Source organism: Caretta caretta, chromosome 6 (genome assembly GCF_965140235.1).
Source record: "Caretta caretta isolate rCarCar2 chromosome 6, rCarCar1.hap1, whole genome shotgun sequence".
NCBI lineage: Eukaryota > Metazoa > Chordata > Testudines > Cheloniidae > Caretta > Caretta caretta.
In genome coordinates, this window is record NC_134211.1 from 91,357,649 (window position 1) to 91,369,907 (window position 12,259).

At 46.9% G+C, this 12,259-nt stretch overlaps 1 protein-coding gene across 6 annotated transcripts in view; it reads left to right on the forward strand.

The window, feature by feature from the left end:
* Positions 1 to 12,259, forward strand: part of ADCK1 (aarF domain containing kinase 1) — a 135,255-nt gene that overhangs the window by 26,290 nt on the left and 96,706 nt on the right. Inside the window, exon 1 of one of the 6 annotated variants that reach the window (XM_075129803.1) lies at positions 6,187 to 6,205. The exons of the other annotated variants lie outside the window; for them this stretch is intronic. Coding sequence (XP_074985904.1) covers positions 6,203 to 6,205 — 3 coding nt within the window. The 5' untranslated portion in view covers positions 6,187 to 6,202. Of the gene's footprint in view, positions 1 to 6,186; positions 6,206 to 12,259 lie in introns of those variants that run through there. 6 annotated transcript variants of the gene reach the window in all.

A 12,259-nucleotide genomic window follows, 5' to 3' on the forward strand; every position in this document is an offset into this window, starting at 1 on the left:
TAGGTTCACTCCCTCTGGGGCACCTGGCATTGGCCACTGTCGGTGGACAGGATGCTGGGCTGGATGGACCTTTGGTCTGACCCAGCATGGCCATTCTTATGTTCTTAGTGTGAGAGGAAGCCCGGGCTGGTGGGTCAGAGAGCTCAGTGGTACTCCAGTTCCAGGTGGCACCCCAGCGGGAACCCATCACAGTCGACAGGCTTGAATAGGACAAAAATCCCATGATCCATGAGTTTAGTAAAATGTGGGTGCTGAGGACATGGATGTCGTCATATGTTAATGGGGGGCAGTGGAAGATGAGGAGGGACGGGATCTGCACTTAGGAAGTCTCTGGACATATTTAGAATCTGTCCATGAATTAACTGTGTTGGCTTCAGAATTGCTTTGTCAGGGAAAAATCATTTGGGGAGGTTAATTACCTTTGAGAGCAGAATTGGGATGTTGTCCTCAGTCAAGCTGCTGGTTATTGGACCTGGGCAATTAGTTGGAAGCTTCCACCTTCTGCTGTCACTATATGAAATACAGAGCTCTTGCTCCTGGGAGGCTATTTCTGGAATCTGTAGTGTTTGTCTCTTGAATGAGGGAGGCATTTATAAAGAGGACATTGGCATTTGGTGTAGTGGCCAGATTTCCGGAGCCTCCAGTCTCTGGAAGGAAGAGGGAAATGTGTGTAAAGATGGCTTAAGACTTGCAGATGGTTCAGGCTGGAGAAGGAGCCCATGTCTATGATAAGTTTTCGTGATTCTGTAACAGTTGGAAGTTTAAAGACTGAAGCTTTACCTGCACCTGCTAAGGGACGTTCCAAGGAGCTCTCCATGGTGCTGCTCCAGAACAGCTCTGTTAAGGAATCCATGATGCACCATCCCCTTGCAGCTTCATGAGCATATGATCCTTCCACAGATATCCCCTGCCAGTGTATCTCCTCTATTAGCTGAAGGTACCCTCTCTACGGTGTGAGGTGAGTTGAGTTGAGTCTCCGTGGCCCATGTCAGCTGCTGAGGAGGGAGTTGGTGTGGTCGTGTGAGAACATTACAGAAAAAACCTGTTTGTGGTGAACTGATCTGCGAACCTCAAATTAATTTTCCGTGAGACCAAACTGCCTTTGGATGGTGAACTGGCTTGGAAGCAGTGACAGAGAGGGCAAAAAGCATTATATCCCATCCACAACATCCTCAGCCAGCCAGTTGCCACTTTATGTGCTCCCCATTATGTCTTCTCTTCATCATCAGTGAGTGCTGTCGCATGGCCAGCTCCAATGTAGAATGGCCAGCTGGTGGTTTGAGGACTCTGTGTGGGTGTGAGTGCTACAGTCTAGTGAACCACCTGCCAACGTGGGAAATATTAGAACTTTACACTGAAAATGTAACAGATGCTAAAATAAATCCTATAATAAGATACTCCTCCCCCCTTTCAGTCTCATCAATGGACTTCCCATTATGTGATTGTTACTTTGGTCTTGAACTCTTAAGTGCTAGAGATATCAATCCAGTCAGGTTGTGGGCTTAGCTGAACATTCTTATGCACTTCAAGGTGTTTTGTTCAGAGAAAAGGTCTGTTCCATTGACACTTCCTGGGAGGAGAGGAGGAAGGTGAGAGGCAGTAAATAGCACCTCATTTAGTCTGCACCTGGCTTCCTAGTCCTGCACCTTCATGTCTGAACTGGTCATTGGACATCATTCCAGCAGTAGGAATCTAGGAGCAGGTTGTGAACATGTCACTCACACACTGGATCATTCAGCCATCTGAAACTGTCTGATTTGTTGATTATCTGCAGGCTCGTTTGTGATTTTCTCTCTCTTTTTCCCCATACCCTCATGGGGCTGTGTCTCACACGCGTTCTTGCTTCTCGTCTCCAGGTGGGGCTGTTCCTTCACTGTTGGATCACAGACTGTTGGTAGCTTTGTTTCCTTACAGCTTCTTAAAGGTAAATAATAGCCAGAGGAAATTTGAGGAACATCTAGCCAAATGTAGGAACGGAAGCACTAAGACATTCTTGAAGGACAAGCTGCAGAAAGCCTGTGCGTGAATCCATGGATCCTTTTGTAACTCCTGCATGTAAAGGGAGCAATCAGAGTGAAGAAAAAGGTGTTTATTACTATTGTTGTTTTTGTATTTTGACAGCACCTAGAGACCCCATCTGAGATAAGGATCCCATTGTACTAAGTGATGTACATACTTTGGGAGATTGTTCCTGCCCTGAAAAAGACCGCTGTTGAGCTTCATTTCTTTACCTTGGTTTTCACCCCAGAGTAGGAGGGTGCAAATATATTTTCTGGTTTATTCAAGGAGTGACTGTCCAAGATAGGGGCATCAAAAACAAGACAGATGATGCAACTACCTGAGAAATTAAATTACAGTCAGTGACTATGGGCCTGTTCCACTGACATCAGTGGGCTTTGGATCAGGCCCCAGGAACAGATGGCATCTGTCTGAAGGAACTGAGGACCCAAATGGCTGAACTCCTGGCAGCGTGTGGCTTATTTGAAATCAGCTATTAAAACAAAAGACCCAGAGGGTGGCCAGTGGTGTATCCATCTGTGGGTGTATTCGGCCTTTGCAGTCCCTGGTGGGGCCCTCACTGTCCTATGACATCCTGCTCTGAGGAAAAGAGCAGCAAATATGGGTCCTCCAAGCATACCTAGAGTGGACTTTCCAGAGCAGCCATTTTGGAAAACAGAGACCTGGTCCTCCAAGGGCTAAAGGCATTAGCAACAGTCAATCATGGCCCTGCTGGCTCAGGTAACAAGAGTTGCCTGGCCTTAGCAAGTCAGTTCCTGGCTCGGAGCAGAGGGTGGTGCTCTCGGGCCAAAGGAGCCTGGCAGGTAGCCAGAGTTTATGGCTAGCTGAACTTACACTGATATTGCAAAGGGAGAAGGGCCTGAGGATGTTGGCCAGTGGAGGGGATGGAGACAAAAGGGCCCAGCAGGAAGAGGCCCAGTGAGTTGTCAGTAAAGGATTGAGGTGAGTAGCACGTGGCTGCTGTTGATTGGGTCCCTGGATTGGAACCTGGAGTCGTGAGTGGGTTTGGGTTCCCCTACCACCACAGGAAAAGTGGCATAAACTGGAAAAGGGGGCAGAGCTTATTTCGGAGCCCAAACAAAGGGCTGAATTTAAAGGGCCCAGAGCTGAGGCTGAAGACCCTACCAAGGGCAAAGGGACTGTTTGTCTATTGGACTCTTTAGAACCCTGGAAGGGGTTCACTTGACCTCTGTGGCTTGGCCTGAGGGCCAAGCCACTGAAGACCCACCAAAGACAGTTGGCAACCTGCAGGAGCACTAGGGGGGAGAAAAGGACTCTGGTACTGCATGGCGTTGCTCAGAGGTGCTCAGGAGGTGAGGGCCCATTTACACCATCTTAAAACTAGAAACCAAAGTTGGCTTGAGAATTGTAAACCCAAGAGTTTTAGGGATCTGGGGCAAAAACTGGGGATTGGTCCTGCTTTGAGCAGGGGGTTGGACTAGATGACCTCCTGAGGTCCCTTCCAACCTTGATATTCTATGATTCCATGATTTCAGGCTGGGAACAATAGCTAAGAGAATCATAAAGATAGCTGGGGCAAATCAGTGCTGGTAAGGGTAAGTCATGCTTCTCAAGGCTGTATTTTTTTGTTTTTTGTTTTATCTTGAGTTCATAAAAATGTACCTGCCCTGAACTCAGTGTATGCTCCAAAAGCTACCAATGTCAGCTTGCAATAATAACTCCCCACTAATATCTACAGACCCCACTTCCAACACTCCACCACCCAAGGAAAAGCTTGAGAAAACAGATAGGCCTTGGAACGTGACCTGATGGTCAGCAAGGTTGAGATTTGTCAGAGTGATAGGGGAAACAACTTACAGATTCAAGGGTCCTGAATTGAGAGCACCCACGTGCTCCTGACATTGAAACTGAGAGACTGTCCCCTTGAATGTTCCAGCTGACCTGAAGCACAAAGAGAGAGGCGGGTCTCTTGGCTGTGCAGGACCCAAACCTTAAAAGACTCCGTAGGCTACTTCCAGCACCTTGAGCTGCAAAGCAAAAGTCAGTCTTCTTGTCAGCTGGGGGTGAAGGAAAGCCCTGCTGGTCACTGGATGTCCTGAATCAGCGGAGGATGCAAAAAATCTCCTATGGTTGTGTGACGTATTCACAAGGGTGGGTGAGCCTTCTCAGCCACGAGGTGAGATATCCCTTCTGCCTACCCCCAGCATCTCCTCCAGAGGTGAGCATCTTTGAAAGAGTTAAAGGGGAACCAACAACCCTAATTCCTTCCGATTTTCCTTTTCAATTTGTGCCACTGTTCAATATATTTATTAACCATCTGGAAAAGGAGGCAAAGTGACAAAATGATTTACCTTAGTCAAGACTAGGGAGGCCTGTGAAGACTTAAAGACAATGAAGGAATTGATCAACCTGATGCCAGATTAAAATCACTGTAGATAAGAGACCGGTTGTGCACATTGGAAAGGTTCAGTTAAGCTGTTTGTGTGCACATTGGGCTCCCAGGAAAAAGCACTGACTACCCAAGTGCCACTAAGAAGGTGGGAGTGGCCAGAAAAACAAGGAGGAGATGTACGTTATGCTGGATGTCAGAGGCTTTTGATAATGATTATCATCAAATGCACATAATCTACTGAGGGCTGTGGTGTCAGCCAGCATGACTGTGGTTGATGGCGACGTGGCAGGCACCATGCAGTGAAGTTTCCAGATCTGGCTCAATCCTGCAAATCCAGGAATCTCTAGGACAGCCCTCGGGTGGTGCCAGGAAAGGTCAGGGTGTGTACCCCTTTGTGTGTCCATGGAGAGTTTGAGAGCATGGTGTGCTGAGGTGGTTTTGTCTATCCTGGGGACGAGGCTTACAAACATGCAGTGCTACCTTTGAATATAATGCGTGATTGAAGGAAGGCCAGACCTCTGTGGGACTGACGTTGCACAAGAAGTCAAACTGCTCTGTGCTCAGGATTTGGCACTGAGATGATGTCCCCTGGATAATGGGGATGTATAAATGCTGGAGACAAGGCTGGCATTGGATGTTGGGATATTCTGAGTACCAGGGGCCAGGCTAGCATCGGATATCAGGGATAAATGCTGTAGACTTGCTATGCTAAACCAGTGACCTTATCAGATTCTCCCCAAAGTGCGTATGATAAAGGAATGTGCTGGTGGGTAACACACAATTATCTTACCTGTCAAACCAGTGTCTTCATTTAGCCTGTTACGTCAGTGCCCAGGGAATAGCTGTAAGGGGCAGTGACTTACAGACACTTCTCTGAGGTTGGCATGTATGTTGAAGGTGTCTTAGTGGGTCCTAGGCAGGCGCTGGGGGCTAATGTGGGAGCCACGTTGTTTGCACACTGGAGTGAAAGGCCTGTCCTGAGGGAAGTCTCCTTCGTTTCCATCCATTGAGCACCATGGGTGGGGAGGGATTTTGTCTGCACCAGGCAGAGTGAGAGTCCAGGGGCTGGGATGAAGGAGTCTGTGCTGCTCTGAGCTACAGCAGCTGCTGACTTAGTTCAGGGACAAAACAAAATGGAGAGTTCACGACCAGCTGTGGTGGCCCCTTTTAATGAATAAGGGAATTGTTTGGGTGACCAGTCTAGAAGGGTGTTGGTGTAAGTAAATGTGTGCATGTGAGCATCCGGACAAATGTTTGTGTGCCTTTGTACATGTGTCTGTGGGCTCTGGTGTGTGTTCATACGTGGGTCTGTATGTTCCTGTTGAAATAGCCATTTACAATCAGAATCCCAGCTGCCAAACCAGCCATGGGGCGACCCTTTCCCAGTAGGAGTGAATCCAAGATGGCAGCCAGCTTCCTTGGAACCCTGGGAAAACCTGTCTTTGGGCCCATGTTGCTGCAGCCCTTTGACAGCCCTGTCTCTGTGGCTGCAAATTCTGCTGATGGAAGCTGCTCTGCCTGCTGCACTGGCTCCCTCCTCCACAGCTGTATCGCCCAGACAGGGCTGACACCAGTAACAACTTGTTTTTGTCAGTACGCTGAGCTGATGTGACTTGGAAGTGACCCCCGGGGAGCAGAGAAACACAGCAACAAGGGTCATCTCTACAGAGGCTCTGCGCTGGTCATAGCCGCGTTTTAATGATTGACTTGCACACCCAGAGAGCTTCCTGAGTTATCCCCCTTACCTCAGATCTATTTACTGTCTTGCCAGCTTTGCTGAATTTCAAAGTGCATTGAAAGGGGTCACTGACAAAGATATCTTAAAAAATAATGGTAAAGTAACTTTTCTTTATAATTACTGGCCCCGGGGCTTGAATTTGAAAATTGATTGATTGTTGTGGGGTTGCACAGGAATAGCTGTACGGGCTGGTTTGTTGTATGCTCAAGGGCATCAAGCCCCACAGGCTGGTTTGTTTATTGTAGGGTGCTGGGCTCCACACACAGCTTCTATTGTAGGTTTGCCTGCATGTACCCACTGTTATTATCATTGAGCTCTGTGCTCTGCAGGCTGGATGTTTATTGTAGGGTTGCACTGGGCTTTGCGAACTGGTTTGTGATTGTGGGTTGCTCTGAGAGGAGATTTTTGGAAGCTGTCCTTTCACTGCTGGGATATGTCCACTGTGCCCGCTGCAAGGTAATAGGGATTTCCACAGCCCAACAAGAGGTGACTTGCATGCCCACTGCCCATCACCCTCCTTATTCCTCTGTCTCCCTTCTCCTCCCCATGTTCAGTGCAGCCTCCTCACTCCTGGTTCTTGCATTGGCGTTGGCTTCGGCTTGGCAAAGTCTGCTTCGAGAGTTATTTGCTGTCAGTGCAGGAAGCAGTGATCCCTGACCAAGGGACAACACTAATGAAACCTGGCTTTGGAACTGCGGGAGCTGAGAAAGGGGTCTGAGCTGTCTCCTCACACACTGCAGGGCTGGTGTCAGCTATAACTGTCTCCTCCATAGAGGACCCCTCATCACAGTGAGCCCCGTGCCCCTCTTTGCAGTGCTATAACTGCCTACGTGCTCAGAGAGGAGAGGTTTCTGCAGCCTGACAAATTCCAGGGGCTTCCTGGCTGAACACTCCTCCTGTTCCCCAGAGCAAAACCAGCAGCCTGCCTCTTGGTATGTCTACACCAAAATAAAAGACCCATGGCACGGCCGCAGCTGGTCTGGGTCAGCTGACTTGGGCTCGGGTTTCAGGGCTGCAAAATTGCTGTATAGATGTCCGGGCTTGGGTGGAAGCCTGGGCTCTGGGACCCTCCCGCCTCACAGGTTCCCATAGCTCGGGCTCCAGCCCGAGTTCGAATGTCTACGCAGCCGTTTTACAGCCTGAGTCAGCTGTAATTGATGAATTGCTGTGTAGATGTACTGTCTGAGGTCAGTGTCAATCAGATTCATCCATGGCTTTCTTTGTTCTTCAGTGACGTCTCTGGGTGGGGACTAGTCTGGACCAGGAGGAGGGGGGAGGTGGTTTTTTTTTTTTTTTTTTTTAGTTTGGTGTGTAGGAAAGTAAGAAGCTGCCAACGCTGGCTAGAGCCAAACACTGTGCAAGCTTCCTGCACGCAGCTCTGTTGGTGCCCCTCAATTGACCTGCACTCCTCCAATTCCAGCCCAGCCTGCTTCCCAGCCGTGCTGATACATCTCCCCATCCTATTTCAGTGCTGCTGCCTCTGAATTCTGACCTGAACCCCTTCCATTTTAGCCCTGACCCAAGCTCTGCTAATGTCCCTCAATCCTGACATGCCCTGTGGACCCCCATCCTATTCCAGCCTTGTCCCTCAACTCTGCACCTGAGTCTGGACCTGCAGCACACCTTGCAGGTCCAGTGTTCCCAGCGCAGAGACGGCCAGTTGTATAGTGGTTTTTCCTAATGCGGTCATTAGGAACTAGGCTACGACCCACCAAATTCTTTATTTTCACTTGGGATCAGAGCCCGTGTTTCCTGAGGTGAAAGGAAAATTTGGCACCTGTTCATCTGGAGCTGCCCTCCTCCTCTCCCTCACCGAGTGTGAGTCTCCCAGGCTACAGGTTATTACGCTCACAGCACACGTGTCCAAGCTGACAGATCAAAGCTCCTTTTCTTGAGCAGAATTCCGAGCATTGCCTGTATCCGTACTAACCCTAAGGGAAGAGTGCCACCTACTGGATCACCAGCACCACTCTCTGCAGCATCCTGGGTTCTCCTGAGGGTCTCTCATCTGAGAAATGTCAGACTTCAGCTTGCTTAGCATGGTGAAATCTGATGAAGCCATGGCTCAAAAAACTGATTTTTTTTAAACCACCCTGGAAGCCCATTATATTTCCTATTATTATTATTTAAGTCTAATGCAATCAATTGCTTTTTTGCAGAAAATTATTTAAAAAAACCACAGCACACGCTCCTTTTGTGGTGAGACTTTTTCATTTACTTTAAAAAAATATAATTGTGGGACAGACATATGTGCAGTTAATGAAAGAAAGTTCCTTAAATATATAAATACACTGTTGACTGCTTATAATTGTGGGACATATGTGCAGATAATTAAAGAAGAACCAGTGCACAGACTTGGCCACTCCCCGCACAACCGCCACCCTTATGACAGGTGCCCACCACCACCCTTTCCCCACCCGCATTGCTCAACAAATTTCATCTTAAGTTAGAAAATGAATTCTCAGTCACAACATGCCGAGTAATTAACTGCACTGTAATTCCAATGTGCAGTGCTGTCACCCACCATCGGGAGGGGTGGGGAAGGCGCTGGTATTTTGTTGATGATTGAACATTTATTTTCCTCATCATTTTGACACCAGAGGTAATTGCTATTCCTGATATATTCTCTCTCTACCATTACAAAGCACCTGTTAGGGACAAATTAATTATGAAGACTCTCGTTATGGCAGATTAATAGGTCTGTGGAGGAGATTTCTTTCCTTTCCTTCTTCTTTTGGGCAACTGGATACTAAAATCTAACAGCTCCCAGATAGCCGTTAATAGTATGTGTTGTCTGTACGAGCCAACAAAATGTTGTTGCAGATGGGGATTTACAAAAATAAGGACAGCAAATGTTATGGGTTTCCAGGGTTGTTTTTACTGATTAGTTCTTTGTTTGGATTTTTTTTTCTTTTTCTTTTTTGTGCTGTGTTCTTCTCAGATCTTGTATGCTAAGCAGGCTCAGGTCTGGTCATGTCATATGGGTGGTCAGTGCCCAAAGAAATCCCAGGGTCTGCAGTAAGCCATAGAGATGGTTCAGTGTTTTCTGAGTCATTACTGACCATAGGCCCCAGAGTGGTGTAAGGGAGTGCTGTGCTTCTGGAGTTGCTGTTTCTTTGCATGAGATGTAAAGTGCAGTCCTGACTACTTTATGACCATACAGGTTCCATGTAAGATTAATTAGGTGTGTTGGATCTTGTGTCTTGGTCAGATTTTTAATTTGGGCTAATTATATGCTGTCTCCTTACATTCCTCCTGAAGTTTCAAAACTGGATACAATTTTTCACTTGCTGGGCCAAACTATTGTTAGTGTGTTCTGCTAAGCAGCTGTTGCATACTACCCCAGAGGTGACTGCATTCCTCTTGTGGAAGTGATTTCTCTCTGGGTGTATGTAATATATACACACACACATAGTAATATGTGATTCTGTCTCCATGTCGCTGTTGTGTTTAATAAAAGTTTGAAAGAATGTGTCTTTGAGATATCTGCTCTACTCATGAATGTGCTTGCGTTTAACTGCTGACCTAACTTGTGCACACTGTTACCGTGATTGTGCACAAGAATTGAGTCATTGTGCTTTCAAAGGACCAGTTAGTTAGATGTGCACCTCATTAGTGTGTGTGCATGTGGTCCTTCCTGCCTAGTGCTAATAAATGTCAAGTCATCTGCATATGCATACATATACTTGAGCATAGTGTAACAAAGCGGAGAATGGGCATACTGTAGGTATTTAAGGAGAAGATGTAATCTTAAGTACGATCCTCATCAAACTGATGAGGTTCTTAGCTCTGCACCCTTGTCTCTAGCCTCACTCCAGCTACCAGGTAGGAGTAACTTGGCAGTAGCAGAGCTCTCCTTGATGCAAGATCTGCATCTCCTTGTGCTTATACATGCAACACTGTGCACCTGCCATGGGCAGAATCAAGCCCTCTGTGCTAATTATGGTGCAGCCTTTCATGCAGTGCACTTTGACCAGAGCAGGGAGGCTGCAATGTTTGCCAATGATAAAACCCAAGGAGAGTCCAATGTTTACTCCTTTTCCATTCTCCCTCACTATGGTGGACAATGTTGTCACTGTGACTTCATCCATCTTAGTGGTTTCTCTATGGAATTCATACATGTTGTACCAGTCAATGTATAGGACAAGAGGATGAATCTGAGACTTCAACTAGTGTCTCCTATGTGGTACAGTGTAGCGTTACCTCGAGACTACTAACTCCTGACAGACTTCTCTTCATCTATTCTGCTTCATGGTACTTCTCTTGTTTAGTGCAAATTCTCTGAGATTCTTTGTGGAATGAAGATTTCTTCTTTGTGGAAGTTCACAGTGGTTACGTTTTGCCAACGAGGGCTTATTGTGTTGAGCTGTCTCTTTGGAGTGTCTTTGTGATAGTTGTTAGGATTATCTTTCCAGCAGTTGGAGATGGTTGCCTCCTGGCCTGTGTGTGTTTATGATGGTTGGTTACATCTTGAACAGTATCACCATGTGCTTATACTCTCAAGTCTCTGCAAAACTTAGGCTTTTTTTAATGTCTTGGCCAGTGTAGATTTGGTTGTCTCTGGTCCAGTTTGTTGATTGTCTCATGGCTGATCTCTATACTCCAGAATCTATTGGTGATATTCTCTCTTCTCTGATGTTTCGAAGTACCGGTTCTTGTCCAAGAGACCTGCCAGGCCTTTCTCTGTCACTCTTGATGATGGTATGATGAGTCTTGACCTTTGCTCCACGTGAGACTCTGATGAAAATCTCTGGATTAATGGATGTTGTAGTAAACTGTGGTGAATGTTGCTGGATTGCAGCTTTGAAAACCTCTGTTCAGTGGATAAACAATTACAACATGGGAAGAAGTAGGGCAAGCATCTCCTAACTTGCCCCATCAAAATGCCTCCGCTCTTCCCTCTCTAGTGATAGCCATCTCTGGTAGTGAGAAGAAAGTTCCATCTCTGTGGTCTTCAGTCCTGGCCTTTGCTCTGAGATGCCCCAGAAGGTCAATTATGGTGGTGTTTTTGCGATGGAGGCATCTCGCCACTGGTAGGTCGAAACCCACCAGATCATTTCCTAGGCTACTGAGCAGCCATTAGATAGCAACAACTTTTGGCCCATTTTGTCCAGGGCTTGATTGGCGATCTAAAGGTGAAGGCTTTATATCCCCTTACTGATCGTGTGAGCTTGCCCAGTTCCCCAAACATTGGTGTTTTTTCAGGAGACAGCCCCCTGCCTCAGAAACAGAACAAGTAATGATGATGGGTCTGCCATGTATAGAGACACCAAATCTTCTTGAGGTCAGAATTGGACAAGACATATGATAGCTTTAATGGCTAGTGAATTTGAGGCTCCTGTAGTGTGTTTGGCATTTACAAATGCAGCAGGCCTAGATCTTGGAGGTTCACTCACCTCGAACATGGTGTGGGTGAGAAAAGTCAACACTTGGCAATTGAAAGGGGAAAATGGTTAATCCATAAAGATATACAGGGAGAATATAAATTCTATCCCCTTCATGGTTCAGCTGATCCAAGTCAAAGCGCTGCAAAAGTAGGCTTGATCTGTTTCATTGTGGTCACAGCAGTGATAGGACAGTGGGATCACAGTATAGCTGTGGGGATCGTTTCTATGTAGTGCTGGGTGGGGGAGGTGAAAACACATCAGCACCACAGTGGAAGCAACGTGGTCTACTGTGCACAGTGACTGTTAAACATGGAGCACTCCCCCTACCTCTGCCCAGGATGCTACTTCAATCATCCAGGTCAAATGTTCTTAGAAGTAAAATGATTTATAGGTAGCTGCTATCTCATGGACTCAACTTGAGATCTGAAATCATGCTGGGTTCTCTCTGGCTTCTGCATCACCATCACTGATAAAGATTGTGCGTGGCAAATGCTGCCCTTAGTGACACTGGGTAACTCTGCTGTCTCCAGATTCTGCTTTCATTTACACCTGTGCAACCTTCATGTCTTCAGTGGGAATGCAAGGGTGCAACTGAGGGTGGAATCTGATCTTGTAATTGCAATGTAATGATTCTGCAGATGATGTGTGAGTCAGAATAGATATCAGCTAACTCTCCAGGAACTGTCTCATCTCTATGGGTCTAAGAATAGAGATCGCTCCATCTCCCATAGCTGTGCAGCTTCTGCAGGGCTAATAGACTCC